General features: G+C 39.4%; 3 protein-coding genes and 1 long non-coding RNA gene across 5 annotated transcripts; 3 read left to right on the top strand and 1 right to left on the bottom strand.

The window, feature by feature from the left end:
• Positions 1-348: 348 nt before the first annotated feature.
• LOC126319909 (ribosomal large subunit pseudouridine synthase C-like) lies at positions 349-3,164 on the top strand. Its single transcript, XM_049993611.1, has 2 exons — positions 349-1,709; positions 1,911-3,164. The coding sequence occupies exons 1-2, from the start codon at positions 1,224-1,226 to the stop codon at positions 3,084-3,086; spliced, it is 1,662 nt and encodes a 553-aa protein (XP_049849568.1). The 5' UTR covers positions 349-1,223; the 3' UTR covers positions 3,087-3,164.
• LOC126319907 (probable CDP-diacylglycerol--glycerol-3-phosphate 3-phosphatidyltransferase) lies at positions 3,112-5,463 on the bottom strand. Of its 2 annotated transcripts, XM_049993609.1 has the most exons (3): positions 4,676-5,463; positions 4,523-4,600; positions 3,112-4,462 (listed from the first exon to the last, which is right to left on the bottom strand). In XM_049993609.1, exons 1-3 carry the CDS (start codon positions 5,096-5,098, stop codon positions 3,224-3,226), a joined length of 1,740 nt encoding a protein of 579 aa, XP_049849566.1. In that variant the 5' UTR covers positions 5,099-5,463; the 3' UTR covers positions 3,112-3,223. The 2 variants fall into 2 exon arrangements, with proteins under 2 accessions (XP_049849566.1, XP_049849567.1); XM_049993610.1 differs by lacking the exon at positions 4,676-5,463 and having other exon boundaries at positions 3,224-4,462; positions 4,523-4,610.
• Positions 4,740-8,302, top strand: LOC126319910 (uncharacterized). The gene is made up of 5 exons (XR_007557772.1): positions 4,740-5,112; positions 5,238-6,261; positions 6,428-6,698; positions 6,821-7,601; positions 7,667-8,302. It is a non-coding gene; the product is annotated as an uncharacterized LOC126319910 (long non-coding RNA).
• Positions 8,303-9,414: 1,112 nt separating this feature from the next.
• LOC126319996 (U4/U6.U5 tri-snRNP-associated protein 1-like) lies at positions 9,415-11,991 on the top strand. Its single transcript, XM_049993733.1, has 2 exons — positions 9,415-10,477; positions 10,814-11,991. Exons 1-2 carry the CDS (start codon positions 9,415-9,417, stop codon positions 11,989-11,991), a joined length of 2,241 nt encoding a protein of 746 aa, XP_049849690.1.
• Positions 11,992-25,329: the final 13,338 nt, after the last annotated feature.

The raw sequence follows: 25,329 nt of genomic DNA on the forward strand, positions 1-25,329 counted from the left end.
TGAAGAATTAACAGATATTACAATAAGGAGAAAAAACGGAAGAAGTGTCGCGAAACACCCCCCATTAGAACATGGACATATGTTGGATCTTTTAGATTTGACCAAAGAATAGGTTCAGAAACATAAATCGCACTCATCATCAGAGTCACGTTTCAATGTGAAAATAATTTTGACATTTAACAGTTCGGCGTCACACAATAAAAAGCAAGAGAAGTAAGGTTTGCCGTTTTAGTCGGTCCGCTGTCTATGAAACCCGCCTGTACATCGCTGCTTGAACTATATGAATTGTCTAAGCTTGATCATGAATTAATTTTTGAATATGAACGGACGTCATATTCAAAAATGTCTAATCATTTATTTGAATACAGTTTTTGTGAATGCCAACAATTGCAGTACATTTACCTGGATTTTTTGAATGGAAATTATATGTACAGAGCTGCACCTAAAGTCTATGAAGTATGCTCGAAGGTGAGGAAATTCTGAAAAAAGTGGTATACAAGGCGGTACTTTAGTAAATCGATACGATTTACGGTTTGGTAGGAAAGGAGAACGATTTTAGAATTTGGTGGATTCGATGAGATTGAAACAAAGAAGGAGAAACACGTGTAACAAGGTCACCAAAATTTTCGAACGGTGTATTGCTTGAGACATGTGATTTTGTCGATGAAAACGCCCCTTGTGCTTGTTTCTTCGCGAGCGAACGCCTCTGTAATATTTCGACTTATACGCAAACAAACGAAGTATTGTGGACGTCGCTATAACTTATTTTCAAGCGTTTTTTGTTGATTAAAGTAAAAACTGTATCATATTTATACAGACGATAAAATTGAATCAGCAAACATTCAAAAGCTGGCATGGTCGTATGCGAATTAGGCGTTACTTATAGATGCGCTCAGATCTGTAGAACATCAAGACATGCTTATGCTAGCTCTCTGCGTGCAAAGTGGCAGAATCACCGAGTTTTAACTTTTTATTGGTAGAAATAGGTTTTGAAAGCACACACAGACTTTAGGTGCATGCCTCTACTGGGACTCGACTTGTCCAACGTAGAATAGGTTTGGCTTTATAAAGCTGACATTCGCAACATTGAGGACTTGAAGACAACATATACACACCAAAAAGGGCCATTGCGGTTTGGTTTATGGCAGGTGCAGAATGTATATGTCCGGTATTTTTTTAATCCACATGTGTGGCTTTTTATTTATTGCTCTCACCTTGTTACCATGATCAGTGGGCTACTGATATTCAAATGGGGTCAACGTGGCGCTAGGTCTAGGGAGATTGGAAGAGCACATGACAGGTCATCTTCTGTTGGTTCTGACAGGTTATTTTGTCAAAGTAAATCAAGGACTTTACGCTCCGGAACTTCTTCGGCGTTTAGACAAGTAAAGTTTTGTGTTTATTGTACCGTAAACGATTCGCTTTCTGAAGAGGGTCTGTCTTATTTCGCTAGACCGAGGCAGGAACATGTAGACCAAAGCTCAAGAGTTGAAGACGAAAACACAATCAAGGGCATACTGAGGAAAGAGGACGTACTTTCGAACGGGCTAGAAGCAAAATCGGGTTCAAATAAATCCAGGCGTTGGAAATGGATTGTACACGATAATTTGGGCGACGATGAGCTCGGAATGAGGCTACATCGGTGGTTTTCGCTACGGTACAAACATGTGCCTCATTCTCATTTTCAAAAATTGCTGAGGGAAAAGAAGGTACGTTTTAGTGTTGAAATCAACGAAAATGGCTATAGCAAGGGGAGTACTAAAAAAATAACAGCATGTCTCAACCAAAGGCATTAAACAGTAATTTTTTTAATAGAATCTTTATCTGAAAGTCATGAATACATTGTGGGTTGGGTTTTGGTTTTCTCAATGAGATGGTGTCACTGATTTAACCGTTGATTGATCTGTTAGGTTCAAGTTTGCTCTTCCGGTGAAAAAGACGGTAAATGGACTTGCGCTAATGCGCAATTGTATACTTCGCGTGGGATGTCCATCCGGGTCCGTCTTTTATCTTCGGACTACGAAAACGTGAATGCGCCAGCAAAAACGTCTTTCGATCAGAGAGTTATCAAACAAGTGCATTCCTGGGTTATTTACATGGACGCTTCTATCATTGTTGTAAACAAACCGCCTGGCTTGGCCGTTCAAGGTGGGACGGGAGTCAAGAAGTCTTTCAACGATTTTTTGCCAATCCTTCGCTATGATTCCGATGAAAATCCGCGTCTGGTTCATCGCCTCGATCGCGACGTGGGCGGCATAATGGTCTTGGCTCGGACTAGGCGCTCTGCCCAAATCCTCAGCAAGGAGTTCTCCACGCGCCAGCTGCGAAAGTTATACTGGGCGGTATGCCTCGGAGTACCGAAACGACTAACAGGACAAATAAAGGTAAAACTGCTAGAATGTCAGGAAATTGATGAGAAGCCGGGCAAGGTTAGAGTTGTCGGACTTCCTTCATCCGAAGGCCGTTCAGATTTGCATTCAGATGTTTCATCTCCGCAAAGCAGCAAGAACTCTGTTACTCGGTACCATACGTTGATGCACGTCCATACGCTTGTTTCCGTTTTAGCTCTTCAACCCCTTACGGGCAGGAAGCATCAACTTCGTGTCCACTGTTCGCAAGTTTTAAATTGTCCCATCTATGGCGATTATAAATACGGGATAGGGTGTCCAGAAAACATGTTAGAATTTTTCAATCGTTCAGATTGTCAGGATATACAGCTTCATTTACATTCGAAAGAAATTGCTTTTCGGCATCCAGAAACCCGTACAGCGGTTCATTTTGTTGCACCTCTGCCCGAGTATATGTCTTCGACCCTCAAAGAGCTGGGAATCAATCATTCGGCACTAGAAAGAAATCCACACGCCCAGTTGAGCCGTTCAGAAAGAAACTGCGAGCCATACGAGTTCGTATTCAGAGAAAATTCATTGACTAAGAAACGGAGGACGAAAAAAATCAAAGAAACGCGGCTCCAGCAAAAAAATCAGGACAAAAAACTTAGTAAAAAACCCGCTAAAATTCGAAGCAAAGTGGATTACAAGAAAAGGACCACAACGCCTCGTTCGAGTGGCAAAAGAAAATTGAACTGAGAAAGAAACAAAAAAAACTGGACGCTTTGTTTTTTTTTTTTTGAATTACTGACAAACACCTGTTAATTATAGGAGTCAACAACTTCGGCGAATCTGCTGTATTTTTTTTGGTTTCATTGACGCTTTCCAAAACTTTCCTACATGTATTTCCTTGCAATTGAAGCGATGAATGGTATTAAGATGGAGGGCAAATCGGTCTCTTTATTCAGTGAGGAAGAGGTGATAGGTTTTGAATTTTTGAGAAGATTTTTTTTCTCTGCTTTTAAATGATTGATTAGGTTATTATTTTTCGTAAATATGATCAACTGCGATTCCAAATCCCGTTCTACAGAGCGGACACCAAAGTTGCTTGAACCGATGGCAGTAATCGATGCGGATGGAAGTGATTTGTTTGACGTAAAAAGGTCAAGCCAGAGGCCCTTTGAATGGAATGTCCAGTACTCTCGTCGATATTCATTAACCTCTACATGTGTTTTAGATGGCAGCGCTTCAAGGAATTTTTTTAGGAGGTATTGATAGGCGTGGGGAATTAAGCCCAGAAGGGGTCCTTTTTTGTAGAACCCGTTTGCCTGAGGAGAGGCCACTATGATGTTTATTTGTTTTTCAGACATGGATATGCAGCGTTGATATGTATCTGTGAAATTGAAGTAGGGAGACGCTATGCAACAGGTTGAATTTACTTTTGATTGGAGGCCTAAGGTAAGCAGAAGTTCACAAACCTCTTGATCGTGCAGAATTTGTGCTGGTTTAAATTGTATGGTCGGAAAAATCCAGGTATCTGAAGAGGCACGTGAGGGTTGGTTCTTGTGTTGTTTTTCTAGACACGCCGCATTGAAAAGCTGCGCTATTTCTTTCTTGAATTGTTCTTTGAATTCTGTAGTGGAGAAAGATGGATCTGGTTTTCTCTTTGAAAACATAGGGTATTCGACGGCTGAACTAAGATAAAAAGAGTAATGGCCAATAGCGTTGATGAGCCTGTGGTAAAAATTGCACACATTCGGTGATTGACAAATCCACATATATCGGTCTTGACGGTTGGTAAAGTATTGTTGACAGAGATTTGCCCCGGAAATGAGTAGGTTATCATCGAAGATGTAGCACTTGATGTGTTGGACACCGATTAGTTCTCGGTACCTTCCATGGATCAACATCTTCGGGGCCCAATACAACTGGGGGGTGTGGAAAAGGTAGAGGGAGACGCGCGATGGAAAGGCTTTTTTTAGTCGACAGAGAATCTGGTAGAAGTATTTAGGTGGACTGAGGAAAGACTGGAATGAATGCTCTGAAGGCAGTCGACGCGTACTTCTCGAATAGTCGAGAAGTATAGTAAGGTGGATATTGGGCCGTTGCTCCAGAGTATTATATATAGTATTGATCTATGAGAAAAAAAAAGTCAAATCCTCTGAAAAAAAATACGTTATGCTAAAGATACGTACCAGTTCGCACGGAAGGAGCTCAGCGCCAATGTACAAGGAACTCAGAACAATGCGAGATCTTGCCTTTGAAATTCCCGCCTAAGGAACGGGGAGTTTGGGTCAGTTACATGCCCTTCATACGTTAAAATGGCAAAAAAAAAGCGAAATACACACTTTGAGCTGGTTGAAAAATGCTTCTGGAGATGACAAAATTTTTATGTTTTTGGCATCGACCTCCAGTCTAGGTCCTCTCTTCGACAGCTGGTCAAACAAGGAATCCCAAGGTGTATGATGGGTGTCTTCCGTATTATCTCGTGCCGCTGAACAATAGGCGAGAGAATAACATGCTAGGCTTTTTGCAGAAAGACAGGCTAGATAGCTTGGTTTCCAGTAATTTAAAAGCCAACTTATTTTTTTGAACTTCAATCTAGAAAACGAGTTGATGTGACAAGGACTTGATGGAGGCGAAAAGCGGAGACTTGCGATATGACGAAACTGCTGTTCAAGAAATCTAGGTGCTGTGTCACGCGCGCTCGGCAACACATTAAAATAACAACCTTTACACCGGCCCAATACGTCATCTATGAACCGTAACATCGGCTATGAAAATAGTATGCACATAATCAAAACTTTTTCAAAACCGAAAATTTGAGCGTTTTGTCATTATTAATTGCAGATGGTTTCAGATACGTACGCGATTTTTTTGACCGACTTTGTCTTGTTTTTCGTAATTCAGAAGAACCCAGTACGCGATATCAGAATGAAATAGGGCTTACTGAAAGGCAGTGACTGCGACGTTTATTCACCAGCACCCAAAGACAAGTTTTGCGCAAAATGGCCGGATTTTTCGATATCTGTTTGCACAGCCTCACGCTGAAATTTGCCTCTAACGCAATCCACTCTGTAGAAAAATTTTTATGGGAGAGACGCAAGGTATAAAAAACATGCGTCCCCTCTCGAATGAAAAAAAAATCATTTTACAACTCTGTTCAGCAGAGACCCCATTCTTCTCTTGGTCGCCTTAGTGAGCTACTAGAATGTACAGCCCTACAATTGAATCTGAAAAAATTGAGAGAATTTACCTGCTCTCTGATTATGCGCCTCAAAGAACGGAAACATCGAATTGGCTGCAAAGACAAGAGTTGAAAGGGTTGGCCGCAATGCATACCACCATGACATCACTCTATCCAAAGGAACATGAGTCTGATTGGCTAGAAGATTTTTGGTGAGCTCAGTTGTACCGCTAATTTTACTACTACTCTTTTTTCCCACTTCAATCAAACTGCACCGTATATTTAGTGTGCTTGGCAGACAGCCATTGACAGGACACATTTTATGGGTCAACTCAGAAAATAGGGTTTGCACAAAGCAACCAAATTCTTACACAAAAATATTCATTATAACAGAATTTCTCTCAAAAATACATGTTTTTCTTACTACATCTAGATCACGATTATGACCAGGATATGATCCTTTGTTGTGCATGATTTTAGCGGCCGTAGCTAAAGTGAAACTCATCCTACGATGCATTCACCATAATCGCAATCAGGATATGGCTTGTTGTTCGACAGATCGCTATAAATAGATAAGATGTTAGTGCAAAAGAGAAACATAAACACCAAAACTGGCTAAACTACTTACCATAATTTCAGATTGTTAACGAAATCGGGAGGAGGACATTGCAAGGCTAGGTTATTGCTCGAAATGTTACTTTAAAGATAAAAAAATTAGATTAGTTTCACTGGAATTTAGGAGAATAGGTACGTAGGTTTGTATCTGACTGTTACAGTTCTCGTGAAATTTTAATACCAAAATAGACACACTAAGATGAAACACGTACAAATATGATATTTTTTCACAGTTTTTCAATTCTGATGGAAGGTTTCCTTCGAAATGGTTTTTAGAAAGATCACTAAATTTTTGCAGATGCAGGTTAATGAAAAAGAGATGCAGACTAAGAACTCAAGCAGAGAAGGAACATACATATATTCTAGAGTATCCGACTCACTAATTATAGATGGAATCGCTTGACTGAGTTCGTTGTCGGACAAATCACTGTACTCAAAATTATTAGTTGACAAGCTATTTAGATAAAAAAATCACTATCTAGAGGCGTACAGTATAGACACACTTGTGCTGATATTTGGGAATGGCCCACTTAGATCATTGTGTGATAAATTTCTAAATTTGAGACAAAGTAAGTAAGCATGTTTAGAAGACGTTGTTACACTTGAATTTGTACGAAAGAACGTACAGATACTTCAGTTGGTACAATTTTGACAGATCTGGTATTAACCCAATTAATTCATTGTTGCTCAGGTTCCTAGATGGTGATTTAAAATGAGAAAAAGTTCAGAATCTCGAAATAAACGAGGTACAAAATACTAGAAATTCAACTTACAATGCTTTCAGTCTACTCATGTTTCCTAAACTGTCCGACATGGGTATGTCTAAACTGTTCGAATCAACTCGACTATCTTCTCGTAAGTATGTTTATGTATGTGGAATTATTAGATCGTTGTTTACATGTCATACAGTTCTATCAATTTCTTGATATCTGGGATCAATCCAGACAACTTGTTGCAATGTAGATACCTAGATAACAAAAATTGGTACAGAAAGGTTGTACCATTCTAGTCAGCAGTTTATAAAATAGTTTTGTTTGATGTACAAAAAAGAAGAGTCTAAAACGACATCAAGTTGATTATAGCAAAGACATACAGGAATCTCAATTGTTTCATTTCGCTCATACCTGCAGGGATTACTCCTGATAACTCGTTTTCCGAAAGATCCCTCATGACCAAAGATAGTCAGTAAAAATTATATAAGCATGACTATGTGTTCATATTAGGCAGCCTTTTCAATGGTTAATTTTTAGAAATCGCTGATATTTAGAGATAGAAAACTAGCGTACAATAGTTCCAGAAGCTTAAGTTCTTTAATTGAAGATGGGATAATGTCTTTAATGTTATTTCTTGACATCGTGCTAAAATTATGTATTAGACAGAGAACAAGACTAAAAAATTTTGCTATAAAGATAGAAAAAGAAGGCCTGCACTAGACTGGTCGAATGTGACTCATTGAGATCACTGATTATTTGGTATATACAAACAGTTTTACGGAAATTCGGTTACGTGGTTATGAAAATTAATCTTTTTTTTCCAGGAAAGGAAACATACAGGAAATTCAATGTTTTGATCTCTAAAATAGCAGGGTCGATTTTTTTCATATTACAGTTGGTAATTGACCTAGAGGAGAAATTTTTGAAAAGAATAAGAATTTTTTTAGAAAAGTCCAATGCATAATGAAGAAGGATTTAGAAAATGAGGGGAAATGAAAAATGCGTACAGATCACTTAATTTAGAAAGACTACTGATGGAACTCGGAAAAGCGGCTGAAGACATGTCTACTCCTTTTAGGACTCTGCATAGGAATTGTGTTTTGAGTTAGTAGAGATTGTCGAGGACAAGCGCAGACGCATTGAACATTTCCTAGCTATTTACATTTTATTTATTGAAGATTTTTTACTGTGTATCAAAGATCAAAAATAGTTAATACTGTCAAGGCTATTACACCTTCCTTCGAATTTTTGTATTAGTGGTAGAATTTTGTATTTTAGACGTTACCAGGAAATTCCAGTGAAATTACAGTAGGATTCATCGTCGTCGTCTTCGAGAATTTTCCAAGAAATATTATCATTTGTTAATTCTGGATAGGCATCAATCATGTCGTTAATAAAAGTGATTTCTGGTTTTTTGTCACAAGTTGTCGTTGAGATCACTAGAATTAAAACAAGAAAAATTAATTTGAAAGTCATGTTGGAATTGATAAGGACGTTGCTGGAGAATATGAGATATACAATGAACTTGCTTTGAAGGAACGCGAATTTAATGTTATGTATTAGCAGTGTTTTTTTGCCACTTTTTGTACACAATTATGCATATTAAGCTAATGTTTGTGGCTGTATTTTTGAGTTATTCAGAATTCGTAATAATAGCGATTTTTATATTGCAACATCAGTGTGCCTTCGTTGGGTTTTCGGTACTAAATAGCCTGTCACAGTAATACGATTGGCCCGCTTACCGGTGACTGAGATAGGAGATCTATGTATATCTGTGCCGGAGGATGTACATATGTAAATTATATAACGGTGCTCATAAGATTGGAGGGGACAGAGAATCGCTAGGGACAGATTCTTATATAACTTAAGAATTTCATGCTTTAGGTGTTCAAAGCTGTCACATGACCTTTCGGTACAAAAATCCATAAGGGCATTGTGTGAGAATGTGCAGATACAATTTCACGTTTGCACACAGGAGGTGGTAGCGATTGCTGATGTACTTTGCTTTTCAGTAGGGTTCGTTTAGACCAGAAAAAATACCTGTAAACCAAAATGAGGCTTTTACGCATACACTGGGCGTGCACGCGTATGCGATCGCGCATACACTGTACCAGGAGGCCTAGCGTTAGAATTTGCGCGTAGTCTTGACGCGAAAAAGGGAGGGAGGAAGAGCGGGCCACATCCGAGTTCGGAGAGTCCCCCGAGAACATGCGGGTTTTTGGCAGAGTACGGATATTGGCGATGAGTGAAAGGCGTCATCGGTATTCCCGTTTTCGTAACAAGAGAGAGCTATATAGCCTGTTCATTTTTTTGTGCGAGAAGGCACAGATACAAAAATGGCTAGGGGGCTGATAGAGAAAGCGTGCTGTTGAGTGTACTTTTTTGAGTGTCGATGTTTTATGAGGTTTGCCTAACAGAGTGAGAAAAAAAGGAAGTGGGGCGACGCTGGATAGGAAGAAACAGGGCTGAAAAAAAATGTTTTTTTAATGTATGAAATAGGTAGTATGGGTTATATGTGTATTGATTTATAAGCTTTAACAGTTTTGTTTTGAAGCTGCAAACATTCGAGCAGATGTCGTATGGAAGGGGTGCAATAGAGGACGGCGAAATAGAAGAGGGCGAGTTGTTGGAAGAGGGGTCTAGAGATGGCTATGGAGGAGGTGTTAGGAGGCAGGGCGAGTCTTCTCACCATTACCAGAACGGCAGTGATCGAACTCGGGAAGCATATAGGAGACGTTCTAAGGGCGGTAACGGTGATGCGGGTATGGTGCATTACTCGAGTCGTTCTTTCTCGCCGGAGAGGTCGTCGTCACACTATCACCATTCGAGGAGGTCATATGCGAATCACAAGGAATTGGAAGGTGGGGGAGACACGAGAGCGTCTTCCTATGGGGGCCATGTGTCGCATAGGAGAGAAAGAGATAGTAATACTGCGGTGATGGAGAAGAGATCTAGGGCGTACGGCACTGGACTGCGCGACTTGAGCGTGAGTGAGATGAACGCGTTGCGTCTTTCTCTTGGGTTGTCGCCATTGGACGTCACGGAGGGGACGGTACAGAGCTCTGCTGCGAATAAACAGAGCGAGGAGAAAGGAGAAGAGAGGCAGTTGACTACGATAGAGAGGTTGGCGCTGGCGAAGGAGCGAAGAATGGATCGCTTGAGGAAGCAGCAGCAACGGATGCAGGCAGGTGGTATGGAGAGCGATCGTGTAGCGCGTGTGTTGGGTGACAGTGATGAGGAGCAGCCTGACACGGTGGACTGGGTGATACGGCATAGACAGATAATGATGGAGAAGAAGTTGGCTGAGGAAAGAGAAAAGGAGTTTGAGACGATAGAGCGGCAGGAGTTGGGAGAGCCGGGTGAGGATGTACGGCCTGCAGCGAAGGGGGAGGGTGGGAGTCACAGGGCGATAAGGGTGGCTCACGATTTAGAGAGTTTGCCGAGTGAGGAGACGATATTGGTGATAAAGGATCAGCCGATATTGAACAAGAAGGGTCAGCCGAATGAAGAGGAGGACGAGTTACAAAATTTGGGCATTGCGATGGCCGAGAAGCGCAGAGAGCTGCAAGAAAAGAAAAGGAAGGCGGCGAAGTTGGATCCGTTTGACACGTATGAAGACGGGGATCACAAGAAGGGTATATTGCCTCAATACGACGAGGAGGAAGAGGAAGAGAAGAGAAAGGGGCTGTTGGTGGTGCCGGAGTTGGCGGTGGAGAGGGAAGAGGGTAGGAAGGAGGAGGGAGGGGGAGGAGAAGGCACAAAGGGAGGAGAAGAAGGCGCGAGAGGAGGAGAAGAAGGCGCGAAGGTAGAGGAAAAAGAAGAAGGTAAAAAGGAGAAGGAAGAGGAGGGATCGAGGTTGTTGACGGCTGGGCTGATAAAGAAAAAGGGCAAGTACAATAAGCGTTTGAGAAAGAAAGGGGGGAGGGGAGAAAGAATGGACCAAGACGAAGGTGGTGAGTTCTCTTTATCAGAATTGGAGCCGGTGAGGGACGAAAAAGGTAAGCATTTGATGTCTAGAGTAGAGAAGGATGCCCAGATCGAAGAGAAGATGTTGGAGGAGATAAGAGAGAGACAGAGTAAGTATCAGAAATACCAGAATGCAGTGCGTAGGGCGAAGGAAGGGTTGAGGGAGGAGGTTTATCAAGGCGACCAGATAGTGATTGGGGACGAGATGGATGTTGATGAGGGAACAGGGATGCCTTCTATTGAGAGGACAAGAGTCGAGGAGATAGCAGATAGAGTAACAAAGAACAGAGACGAGAACGTTATCAGGGAGGAGCCGTTTACAGACGAGATTGTGTATAGCAATGAGATGGATTTTACGGTTATGCTTCCGGACGAGATGAGAGAAGAAGAGAGCGGGATGTCCGTTTATTACTCTTCGATGTCGTCGGTGGGCGAGATAGAGCTTGATGAGCAGGAGTCGGGGGCAGCGCCGCAGATTGTGGTGGGGAGGAAGAGAGAGCTGGGCGGCGCGGAAGAGGATAGACATAAGGCTGAAGGTGACGCTCAAAAGGCGAGGAAGAAGAGAGGCATTGCGCAGGACGAGGAGGAAGTGGGGATCGATAATGTTGGGGCCATGAAGAGGGCGTTAAACTCAGCGGCAGAAGAAGAGGAAGCTGGGATAGCGGAGATTCTCGGGGAGAAGCCAGCTACTACAAAAGGCGTTGCAAGCATTTTGGACTTACTGAGGCAGAGAAAGCATGTTGAAGTAGAATTTTATGCCGGCAGGGCCAACGACAAAAGAATAGATGACAAGGATGTGGAGACAGGGCCTGTATCCGAGAAGGACGGGGTGTTCAACATCAACATCGAGCACTTAGACGAGTGGGGAAGGAAGATGACTACGAAAGAAGCATACCGCAAGTTTTGTTCTCAGTGGTCTGGAAAGGTTTCTGGTATGAACAAGCAAGACAAAAAGATACGCAAAATGAAGGAGCAAATAAGAATGGAAAAGATGATGTCAAATTCTGGAATTATCAGCAAGTTGAATCCGATACAGAGGGCACAAAAGACGGCACATGCTCCATTCGTCGTTTTGGATAGTCAACGAGCGCTAAACGCATTGAAGGAAGTCAAAGACATGACGCTGAGCGAAACACTCAAACCGACTTCTGCCATCAAAAATGTAAAAAAGTTGGCTTCGTGAAAAGAGCAAACGTGCGTGTGTGAAGAGAGCCGTGCCGACTCGCGAGATTTGTACCCTTAAAAATGGTCGACATCTTCGAGAGCGAGAGCGGCCGTGGGGGGCGTCCCCTCTTCGAACTCGAGTAGCTTCCGCGAAACAGGAGGCGTGGATGGAGAGGGCAGCCGGAGGAGTGTGGAAGACAATCGAAACAAGTGTTTGTTTGATGCGAGCAAATTGCGTACACACTGAATAATGGAATGTGTATCAAATTGACAATTGTGCAATTTCTGGTCGCAGACAAAAGTTTTTTTATTTCAGTGATTATAGGAAGCTGCGTCGCCGTGGGGTCTATTTGTTACAGCGGTGCAGCAGCCTCTTTTTTTTAAGAACGAGGCTTTTCCTTGCGGCCAGTAAACAGAGCGTAGAGACCAACGCCAGAGACCTTGACTACTTTGAATCGGACACCAGGGATATCACCTTTAGACTTACCTTTTCGACCGAAACCGGAAATGAGGACCTGGTCGTTTTCGTCGATATAGTTTAGGCAACCGTCCCATGGAACAAAGGCTGCTACCTTTTTCCCATTTTTGATCAGTTGGACACGAACAGCCTTACGAATAGCAGAATTAGGCTGCTTAGCTTCGATACCGAGGCGCTCAATGACAATTCCTTTAGCATGGGAGGCGCCGTGTAATGGATCTGCTTTCAAGGCGGTTCCAAAGTGGGCACGCTTGTAGTCCTTGTCATGCCAGCGCTGAACACGGCGGATGTTTTTGAGTTTGCGGGCTGCGCGAAGACCAGACGGCTTACTGATAGTCGAGAAAAAACGAGGTATTAGCGACGAATGTTGATGTGGATGTCATAAAGAGAGCTATTCATTTATCGGCTCGTCTCGAACTGGTAGACGCGATGTTATTTTCGACAAAAATACTATGATGTGTAAAATGTTCGAGGACGCTATTTGACGGATTTTAATTCGTACCCCATGATGAAGAGCTAGAAAAAAATGAGGCGCATATAGGCGCGGTTTGTAAAAAGGGGTCGAGATGGTTTCGGTTAAGCGCCGAGGGAAAAAGTCAGGTTTAGGGCTTATTAGAGAAAGACATTTCACGTAGGAATAATACAGGCGCGGAATGAATGAGGCAAAACCACTCAGGTAAGGCAGACAGGACTTAGGCCAGTTGTAATCAAAGCGTACCAAATAGAGGCGTTTGAAAGTAGATAGAGATGATAAGGCTAAAAATTTCTAAAAAAATCCTTCTAAAAAAAAAGTTTAAATACAAGGCAGAGGATTGAATATTACTGATTCAGATTAACAGGAACCAATCGTTAGGTCCGGACGTTCTTTATAGCTTTGTGCGTGTGTTTGCTAGACGCGATGCTGAAGTAAAAAAGACTGACATGATTGTGATCTTTTGTACTATAGTTTGTATCTAACATGTGCATATACGCACTCTAGCGACGAAACGGAAATCAATCTTCTTATATCGCTAATTTATCAGACGCTTCCGGCATGACATTTACCGAATGTGCCGTTCAAATGGCTGAACAGTCTTCCATCGAATCACCCGAGCAAGATGAGATTAAAGTATGTACTCTTATACAGCACATAACGCTTCCCTTTATCATTAAGCAGCCTTAATTGCCTTATATTCTCTGTACGCAAACTTTCCGGGCGGAAAGCAAATGGACTCTTTTTCTTGGCTTGTATACCTGAAGTCATTAATAGCCTTGCCAATCAATATATGCATATCGCCCTTGTTGAGTATTCTGTATCGTTTAAAAAAATTTGTACGCATATTAATTTCGAGCGTCACCTTCTAGATGGAAATAAACTGGGTGATTGGAATGACAGTCGATTCCAATGTGGGAATCTCGTGTACCTCCTCCACAGCTCATGAGTTTGCATACGTCGCCGGTTCTATGGTCGTCATATACAATTTTGATCTCGATTCTCAGAAATATGCCTTGACCCCTGAAAATACAAAAAGGGAAAGAGGAATCAAAGCCGTGGCCTATAGTTCAGATGGCAAGTACATGGCAGCTCTAGAACTCGGGTATAGACTAAGCGTGATAGTTTGGGATCTTGTGAATGATCGAAGTTTTAAAAGTTTTGTGGGATCGAATTACAAATATGAATGTCTAGCCTTTACCTCGGACATGAGATGGATCATAGTTTCAAGTTCGGACGAAATGAAAATTCAATTATGGGATTGGAGACAGGGGTGTTTGGCCTTTTCGGTAGATGCGCCTGCAATTATTCATGCACTTGCTGTGTCTAGTGGCAGCAGATTTCTTACAGTAGGAGTGGACCACTTATGTCTATGGTCTCTCTGTAAAAATCGTGTCTCAGAGAAGTTAAAGAAGCGGCCTATACTCTACAATAAAACAATTTTAGGTACCTGCGAATTCATCGACGCTGCATATCAAAATACACATACGAAAAGTGACAGGCATAACTACTTCTATGCTCTAGATAGGCGAGGACATTTATTGTGTCTGTCTGAGACGTCTGCAACTGTTATTAAATGGAAGGTCCTGGGCACACGCGCAACGGCAATAGCGTGCTCGTCATTTGCCATCGCAGTTGGATGCAGCAATGGAATTGTTCAATTATATCAGATAAATACATTGAATTTTATTGCGGCTATACAAAGTCCAGAGGTATCATATAGTGGGATACTGAATCATACTTTGAAAGATCCAAATAACGAAGGTGTCTCCCAGGAGGAGGTAGTGCAGTCAAAAGCGAGCGAATCTCAAGTTTGCCCAAATATAGTTGCTACTCGCTTTTTCTACGATGAATCGAAACTTGTTTGCATTTATGATGACAGGAACATGTTTATCTGGGAACTGGGCGATTTGAAATCCATAAGAAGATGTCGGTCTTTTTTTTCACACAAGAGCTGTGTAGTTGATGTTTGTTGTGTACCAACTCTAGATTCAAAACATTCATCCACTTCGCGGTCTGGAGATATTTTGACTTTTTCACCGGATGGGACCGTCATGATTTGGAATTTGGCGCATATTTCCCAACCATCGAAACAGCTTCGAACTTCGCTCGAGCGTGAACTAACTCGTTTCAAAATTTTTCCACCTGCGGACGTAAAGAGAGTGCCAACATCCGACGATTGGCCAGGCAAACGCTACATAGACTACTTCAAATGCTTTTGCGTATTGCCTGAAGATAACCACGTAGCAATTGGAGATCGAAGTGGCTGCCTTTCTATTTTCGCAATTGGAGACAATTTAAAATGCCTTTATTCTCACAAGATACATTATTCAAGTGTTTTTTGTATGAATTGCGTGAAGTTTGAGGATAAACACGCGCCTCTATCGAAAATACTGCTAGCGACTGGGAGTCTGGATAGAACAATTTGCATTGTTAGCAGAAAAAATTTCTCTGGTACTGATTGCGATGAAGAGGTGTATTTTGTAATTAATTATATGCTTTGCGATGGTCCAGTCGGCTGTATAACATTCGGTCAAAATGGGAAGATGCTCTATTGCATAACGGACAAATCCATTTCAATTTACCAAATCACAGCAAGACAAAAAGACTTACAGATCGAACACCTTCGAAACGTCTTCTTTGAAAATCTACCTTCTGTCATGAAGCAGGTTCCGCAAGCGAAGGAACTGGTAATGGGCATAAATGGTGGTATTTATTTTTATCATCCACTGACAGATGAAGTTCAGAGAAAATTTTCTACTAAGGAAGAAGTGTTGAAGTTGGCGTTAGACCCGTCTGGTATTCTGCTCGCGGTAATTTTAGTGAATGCAGAATTTAGACTGTACCACTTGCCATCCGGAAAGCTTTTTGCTAACAAAAATTGCCAATCTGAATATGTGACAAGGATGGTTTTTACAGGTGATTGCAAAAGAATAGCTATTAGTTTCGTGGATGGATACGTAATTTTGTGGCGATTACCGGAAGAATTGACCCAAGAAATGCTGGCGCACATAAAAAGCATGAATGCAGATAGCAGAGAGCAGGTTCAGTGTTTTAGAAGGTCACTGGAAGATGACAGAAAAGAAAAAGATGTACCGGTAACAGAACATATAGACGTCTTATCGGTATTCAATGATACGGAATGCTTACCTCATTGGCTCGACAAAAACACGTTTACTTCAGGTGCTTCTGGCTGCGTCGACGAGTTGCCTGAAGCGAAGGAAGGAAAGGAGAACAGTGCAGGATCTGAGCGTCGAGATGAAGCCGAAAAGGAGGCTCGAGGGGTAAAAAAAAAGAAGATTTTCCGGATTGCCTTGGATGCACGGGGAAAAGTGTTCAAAGAGTATGAGATGACAGATAAATTGGTTTCAAATCTGAAGCTGAGGGCAGATCAAGCTAGAATTTCAGGATTTGAAAGATTGTTGGATAGCCATAAAAGAGAAGGATTGCCAATGCGTTTAGATCAAGGCAATAACGAGGTAAGCGGCATTGAAAAGGCACGTTTTAGAATATGTAATAGTGAAAGGCATATAACTGTTCAAAAGAATGAAAACTGGAATGATAGTAAGGAAAAAAGATCGAATGATGAAATTGGTAACATAACAGAACAGGAATTTTCAACTGAAGTGAAGAATTGTTCATTACTTATAGATTCGACCAATACAACGATGACGACTGAAACATCACCGGAAAGTAGCAATAATTGCCAAGTCGGCACCAAGCAAGTAAATGTTCCGATTAAATTGCATGCACATTGTAAACCAGGCACCTATTTTCCTCGTAATGGTAGGTCACTTGAGGCGGCGGTTCGACCTGAAGAAATAACTGACAAACGTGGTTTACCGCGGTCAGACAAGCCCAAAACTTCGTCAAAAACAATGTTAGAATTATTGGCTTCTGTAACACCGAATAAGGACTTGGTTAAAAATGAGCAGCTACTTGATCAGAAAGTTGCTGAAGAGACTGAAAACGTGGCCAGAGAAGAAGCAAAGATGACGGGCGCTGATAAAATTTTGAATTTGTCAGATGATGATTTCATTGTATATAAGGAAACAACAATTGGAAATGCACAGATAACGGAAAAGTGTGGTGATAGCGATGAAATGGATGAAGTTGAATCATTAGAAGACTTAAATGAATGCACCAAAGGTAGTTTTTCATGTGAAGAAGAATATTCGAATGAGCACGGGGATCCAGGAATCAGTAACGATTATCAGCTTCCTCAATTTCTTTCTACATTATCCGGCACTCTTGATCAAACAGTTGAGCTCTATCATAAGCTGAAAAGCCATGGCGCGATGCGGCTTGTAGAATACATTCATCTTGTGTTTAAAGATATAAAAGAGAAACTGGATTTTGTCTTAGAAGGTCAGGAAAATAGCTATGATAAATTGGAGTTGCCTTCAAAAAAAGCGAGCCCTGTGCAAAGCCCTTTTAGAGGTAACTAGGTATACCTCTCTTGGAATTCCAGCTTCGAGCGATGTCAGTACATAATGCGATTCCTCAGACACTGAAATAAAAAGTTTTTGCATTCTTTTGTATAATTGAAACAGAAAGGACCTTATTGATAAATACAAACGAACACTCTGGATGATGATGAACATGGTGCGAGGGAGAGAGCAGTCAACCGAACCTGAAACGGAGGAAAAGAACATGCTGAATATGCATTTTTGAGAGCTTAGTTCCTCCGTGTACTCTGTGTATATCGTAAAGCCGATACAGTGATATTTAGACGTCTCTAAAGGTTTGATCTAATAGAGCTTTGCGGATATCTTAATGTGATTTCAGAACTGTAGAGCAAGTATTACAAAGTGAGGGGTGTGCCTGTAAATAAATAATCCCTCATTGACGGCACTAGGAAACGACCGTATCAAGTAACCTATAAAAAGCTACACCTACAAGAAACTGTCCTATCCGTTAATATCATTTTTGGAAGCTGAAGTCACAGAAAACATTGTACGCATATTTATAACAAATATACACCACAATACAATTCTGAATAATTTGCAAAAAATCGTTCTGTCTATTAAAAAAAAAAAGAGAATTTCAAAGAGAGATACATGGGCCTAATCATATTTTTTGAAAGTCGAAGGATGTGTCTCTCTCCTGCATTCACCCTCAATATGACGTTGTCCGAATGCGATATATAGAAATATTTGGCAGTGAGATGCACAACTGAAAATGATGTGTAGCGAAAGAGTTTTTGTCAAGGAGCTGTGCAATCATACACACATTACCTGCACATACGTTCGTATCATGCTAAAGTCGCATAACTGGCGTTCAGAAGTGAAAAAAACGCTCTCCTCCGTTGCCCTTGAGTGACCCCTTCTAAAATGGAGCAGCCCTACGTACCTTGCACGCTCACCTCTCTCGTCGGCCCCCCTCGCATGCAGCACCCGTCAGCCTTTATTCAAAAAAAGTGCGCGCGCCTCGTGACAAGCAGCCGCGGATATCTAGCTCTTCCCATCATCTCTTCAGCTCTATGCTGTCAAACTCAATCGAGCGCAACCGAACTTGCTGTACGCGCCATATTGAGACCAAAGAATACTTTCGACATTCGCAACCATATTGACGATGTATCTGAACCTAGCCAAGAAGCGCTCGACTCACTAATTTTCTCAGCCTCGCCCCTATATGATGACGTATTCTCGAACATCTAGTTCCCACACTCTTTTCTGCTATGAAAAGAATTCACTGTTTATCCGTTATTTGGACAGTCAAACCCTGACTACAAAGTTTCTAAAAATAGCCTCATTTGACTCAAGCCATCTAGGGGCCACTTTTTTTTTTCCCGTTTTTGTGTCTGTTTTCCTGTCTGAAGAATACCCACGCACGATAAGCTTCACAGGTCTTTATCTGCTCTAGCTTCTTCTGATTTGCCCTCTCTTTTTATACAGATATGTTGTTGTGAGCGCCGCTGTTCTCGTTGCTAGCATTGGTAATCTAAGCTCCTGTTCCTAATATTGTTTTGAAGACACAAGTCCTCTGAACACTAAGACTACCGTTACGGGCGGTTTTTCTCGTCCGAAAAATTACCACATCTCATTCTTTTCTGTTCCCTGCAGCTTCGTCCCTAAAGTCGTCCCTCCGCTTCTATCAAGTACACTTGTCTGCTGCTATTGCCACTATGACGTTCCACATTCTTTTACTGACTATTTTAATTACTTTTGATCCTGTTTTCTCACCATTGCCCCTCTAGTCTACACTTCACGAAACTTCTCTGTTCTTATATCCGCACATCTTAGTATCTCCTTTTGACATGGTGCGACCCCTTATTTATCCGCGCGACTCTCACTCCTTCGCACGCATCCTTTCCCTGCAATCGACACGCTCCATCAGCGCACCCTTTCATCCAGTACAACTTCTCGCTGTTACAGTTTCATCGTCTTCTGTCACCTCTACCCGTGGGGTTTTTCTCACGTTCTTGCGCAACCCATTTTAACCTCTGCACCTGTCTTAACGATATGTGTACTTATGCTCGCAACCTCTCTATTTTCTTGTTCTCTGTCAATTCCTGCCGCACCCCTGCCGTCCGCGTATCATTCTATTTCTCTGCCATCTAACCTGCCCCTCAATTTTCCCCGATACAACCACATTGGCTTTTTTTTCGTCGACCTTCCCCCTTCTTTCAGTGATCCTTCTTGTCCAATTATTACGTTTCCTTCTAAACCTCTGTCAACCGCAGTCCAATGTGTCCTGCGAACGTCTTGATTCTTCCGCTCCTGGCATTCACACAGCTCTTTCTCCTTTCTTCGCTAGCCTATAATAAGCTTATTTTTTTCTTAAACTCACCTCGATAACCGCTTTCTCAGTCTCTCCTATCTGAGGCGCACAAATGCTACGGTGTCCGTAATGGTCCCAATGTTTGTCTGAGACTTCTTAAACGTATTCTCAACAATTCTGTCTTCAACCACTTCGTCTGACACCTTGACTCTTTCCAACAACGTGCCTCAAAAACTCCTCTAACCAAATTCGAAGCACTCCTTTTCTCACTAATCCAAACTCTTTCAACCTCTCTAACGCTGGATTTCTTCTAACGTATCGATCGAAAACTCAAATGCATTCAGTGCATTCAACCGCTTCTGTCCACATAAACTGTCTTGCGCAGCTACCGTTGAATGCTAAATACCCCCTCATGCACCTCTCTACCAAGACTCTCTAACGTCTGTCTTTCAAATCAACGAAAAACCCAAACTCACGCGCACAATCGCAAGTGACATTTACCGGTACATCTAAACAGACCCTTGGTGCTCTCTGTAGTGTAGCCATCCCCCTCCAAGAATTCACTCCTTCAATCCTCCCCCTCTCGCTACACCCGATATTGCTGGTACCAATATAGGGTCATAAAAGCTTCTAAACTGTTTAACGCCAAAGTTGGTTTATTACTGATGTTACAAAAAACCTGAATGTCAAAGACTAGTCGTTATTCAGATAAATTTTTATTTCAATTTGCGTTATCGACTGTTGTTAAATTTTGTCGAGTTTTTCTTCTCTTTCGGCATTTTAAAAAGTTCCATCATCTATCTCATTTTCTTTATCACCATAGCCTGCAACTTTTTTCCCATCGGATCGCATTTAGTTTTTTATTTCATGATCTTTTCATCTATGCTTTTACAACCTTTTTACTCTAAACTCCTTCCTATTGTACCCAACCAATCACAACCCAATGCATTCGTATACCTTCTACATGTACTAAACCTGACTTGTTTTCTCCCTTCAGAGTTCTCAAACACCACTCTGAAATTTCCTTTCTTGGTATTCTACCAGTTCTCCTCAAAAAATTCGTCTGCTGTCTATGACCGTGAAATTTGTAACAAGATATTCTGTATCCTTAAATTTTCTCTTTACTCTTTCCTCTTTTTGTTTTAAATTATTACTAATAATAACTGCATTATGATCGATTCTAATTATGCTAATACTGTTGATATTGTTTCCAAAATTTGTAACTTCATGTCAAAATTTGTTTAATACTAAAGGAACTGATTCTATATGAGATTTATATTATCTATAATTTTTTTTTCATAATTTTATTACCAAATATGGCTAGTCTCTCCGGCCAAGCAGCTATTACATTGATTCCATGAACCCTCTATTTGTCTTGTATAATCCATGTTTCTATTAAATAAATTCTGATGTAAATAGTCATCTAGATCAAATGGTCCATGCTCTACTTCAAATTGAGCTAAAAATTGTAAACAGTTACAATAGCGAAATAGTGTAGGTTGATCTTGGCAGTAATCATCCATTTCTTCTGTTGCATCAAGGTAAGTTACTTCTACATCCAGCGGATTCAATTCAGCACTATATTCTTCACAATCAAGCCAGTTATATGCTGATATTATATTGTTCATAATTATACAATATGCTATCATTACACCAATCTTGTTTATTTCTATTGTTTTATTCACCATTTTTAAAATTAATCGTTTTTAGTTTTCTCAGTCCTTTCTATTACTTCGACTGAAATACAATCTGAAATTTTAGCTTTTCTTTGCGGATTTATAGCACTTTTTTCGTTTAATTTTAATTAATTCAACTTTATAATGCTATTTCTTAATTCAAAAGATCTTCTTTCTTTATTCTCACAAATTAAGACATCATCAGAATACGAAAACAAATCATCAAACTGAACTTCTAACATGTTCATCAAAAACATTAAACTCACTTGAGGGCATCTATACTAAACTAAATGGCATTCATGACTGTGTAAGCTGTTTTACTCTGTTATTACTAAATGCTACATAGCTCTTTACTCTTTCGCTCATTAGTATGCACTAATACACATCTCTTAGAGAACTCAATGAACGCGTATCAATAGTATGTTCGGTAATTGTCAATTTATTCAATGCTAAAGATAATGCAAAAGAATTTGAGTGATTTGCTATAATCGATCTATAAATTATTGTTATTTTCCATGGGCTTTCACTTTTTCAAGTACTAAATTGATCGGATTATTGTAGCCACTTATTGTTCTCTTTATTATACATGCTTTTTCTAATTCAGTTGGCCCAAACATTTTTTCCTCCTACACCTTCACCTAATTTATCTTCAATAATTTACTCTTTTTCGTGTTTGTCTTGTCCATTCTTTTAAAATCTAACTATAAGTTTATGCTCTTTCAAGACCAAAAAATTTTACATTTTTTTGACTGGAAGGAGTGTTTTCTTATTTGAGGAGAAATCTAGAGGGAATTTCCCAGCCATATACAAGTCATATCTCTGGATATGTGATTGAACTTTGATTATTTGCTGTATTGTGGGTGGACAGTTAGACTTTTAGGTCTTTGCAAATATATTTCAGATCACTAGGCTTTCATGGTTTTTTTCCTGTTTGTTCCAATAGAGATCATACAATTTGGTGATTTATGGCCGTATGTATTTGACATTATCTTCTTCTCCACCATAAATTTATTATTTATGATGTTGAGCTTGTCTCCTCCTAGATAGTTGAAAAGTTTTTTCTGAAAAATCTTATTGTCATTTGTTTTAGTTACAATGTAACGTTTAATTCTGTTTTAACTTTTTTTCACTTTTTTGTTTTATTCGCTCTAACTTTACGTTATCAACCTATTATCGACTAAGTTTCCATATATGATTACAGTCTGGCGGTGCATAGAATCCTATTCTTTGATATCTATAATATATAGGTTGGTCTCCTGTTGTTTTTCTTGAATATGATTGCCATGTTATATTGTACCCTCATCTTTTTGCTTGACTTTTTTAAACACTTTCGATAGAGTCAACGCACTTTTTCTCCTAGCTCTATTTTTTTGTATTATTTTTTCCTTCAGCCTATTTATCTACTACTATTGTTCGCATTGTCTTAATATCTTCTATTTTAAAGGCTACTTCTATAACTTATCCCATAAATTTCTTATTCAATTCGGTCCAGTTTTTAAATTTTTTAGATGAATACCTTTTCTTATACTCATTGATCTCATATCTTTCGCTAGTTTATCCGCTTTTCCATCCAGTTTTTCTATTTCCCCTTTTTCATCGCTTCCACGAATTTTTATATCATAATTCTAACACTTCCTTATGATATATTTACTTTCTCGTTTATTTTGTTCAATTTTTTCTATGTACTAAACCTGACTTGTTTTCTCCCTTCAGAGTTCTCAAACACCACTCTGAAATTTCCTTTCTTGGTATTCTACCAGTTCTCCTCAAAAAATTCGTCTGCTGTCTATGACCGTGAAATTTGTAACAAGATATTCTGTATCCTTAAATTTTCTCTTTACTCTTTCCTCTTTTTGTTTTAAATTATTACTAATAATAACTGCATTATGATCGATTCTAATTATGCTAATACTGTTGATATTGTTTCCAAAATTTGTAACTTCATGTCAAAATTTGTTTAATACTAAAGGAACTGATTCTATATGAGATTTGGATTATCTATAATTTTTTTTTCATAATTTTGCTACCAAATATGCCTAGTCTCTCCGGCCAAGCAGCTATTACATTGATTCCATGAATCCTCTATTGTTCTTATATAATCCATGTTTCTATTAAACATATCTTGATGTGAATGATAATTTGGATCAAATGGTCCATGCTCTGCTTCAAATTGAGCTAAAAATTGTAAACAGTTACAATAGCGAAATAGTGTAGGTTGATCTTGGCAGTAATCATCCATTTCTTCTGTTGCATCCTTGTGACTTGTTCCTGTATTATACATATTCAATTCATCATTATATTCTTCACAATCAAGCCAGTTATATGCTAATATTATATGGTTCATAATTATACAATACATTATTATTATGCCAATCTCTTTTGTTCCCATTTTTCTTTATTTATGATTGGTTGTCCTTATTTTAGGGTTTCTAGTTCTTTTTACCGGTTCAATTAAAATATGGTCCAAAAATTTTAACTTTTGATTTATAACACTTTTTTTCTTGTTTGATTAGTTTTTTAACTCATGTAGCCATTTTATCGCCTCAGCTATCGTTCCATTACATCTTCTATTATAATCTATTCTAATTATGCTAATACTGTTGATATTGTTTCCAAAATTTGTAACTTCATGTCAAAATTTGTTTAATACTAAAGGAACTGATTCTATATGAGATTTATATTATCTATAATTTTTTTTTCATAATTTTGCTACCAAATATGCCTAGTCTCTCCGGCCAAGCAGCTATTACATTGATTCCATGAACACTCTATTTGTCTTGTGTAATCCATGTTTCTATTAAATAAATTCTGATGTAAATAGTCATCTGGATTAAATGGTCCATACTCTGCTTCAAATTGAGCTAAAAATTGTAAACAGTTACAATAGCGAAATAGTGTAGGTTGATCTTGGCAGTAATCATCCATTTCTTCTGTTGCATCCTTGTGACTTGTTCCTACACTATATGCATTCAATTCATCATTATATTCTTCACAATCAAGCCAGTTATATGCTAATATTATATGGTTCATAATTATACAATACATTATTATTATGCCAATCTCTTTTGTTCCCATTTTTCTTTATTTATGATTGGTTGTCCTTATTTTAGGGTTTCTAGTTCTTTTTACCGGTTCAATTAAAATATGGTCCAAAAATTTTAACTTTTGATTTATAACACTTTTTTTCTTGTTTGATTAGTTTTTTAACTCATGTAGCCATTTTATCGCCTCAGCTATCGTTCCATTACATCTTCTATTATAATCTATTCTAATTATGCTAATACTGTTGATATTGTTTCCAAAATTTGTAACTTCATGTCAAAATTTGTTTAATACTAAAGGAACTGATTCTATATGAGATTTATATTATCTATAATTTTTTTTTCATAATTTTGCTACCAAATATGCCTAGTCTCTCCGGCCAAGCAGCTATTACATTGATTCCATGAACACTCTATTTGTCTTGTGTAATCCATGTTTCTATTAAATAAATTCTGATGTAAATAGTCATCTGGATCAAATAGTCCATACTCTGCTTCAAATTGAGCTAAAAATTGTAAACAGTTACAATAGCGAAATAGTGTAGGTTGATCTTGGCAGTAATCATCCATTTCTTCTGTTGCATCCTTGTGACTTGTTCCTACACTATATGCATTCAATTCATCATTATATTCTTCACAATCAAGCCAGTTATATGCTAATATTATATGGTTCATAATTATACAATACATTATTATTATGCCAATCTCTTTTGTTCCCATTTTTCTTTATTTATGATTGGTTGTCCTTATTTTAGGGTTTCTAGTTCTTTTTACCGGTTCAATTAAAATATGGTCCAAAAATTTTAACTTTTGATTTATAACACTTTTTTTCTTGTTTGATTAGTTTTTTAACTCATGTAGCCATTTTATCGCCTCAGCTATCGTTCCATTACATCTTCTATTATAATCTATTCTAATTATGCTAATACTGTTGATATTGTTTCCAAAACTTGTAACTTCATGTCAA

Source organism: Schistocerca gregaria, unplaced genomic scaffold (genome assembly GCF_023897955.1).
Source record: "Schistocerca gregaria isolate iqSchGreg1 unplaced genomic scaffold, iqSchGreg1.2 ptg000691l, whole genome shotgun sequence".
NCBI lineage: Eukaryota > Metazoa > Arthropoda > Insecta > Orthoptera > Acrididae > Schistocerca > Schistocerca gregaria.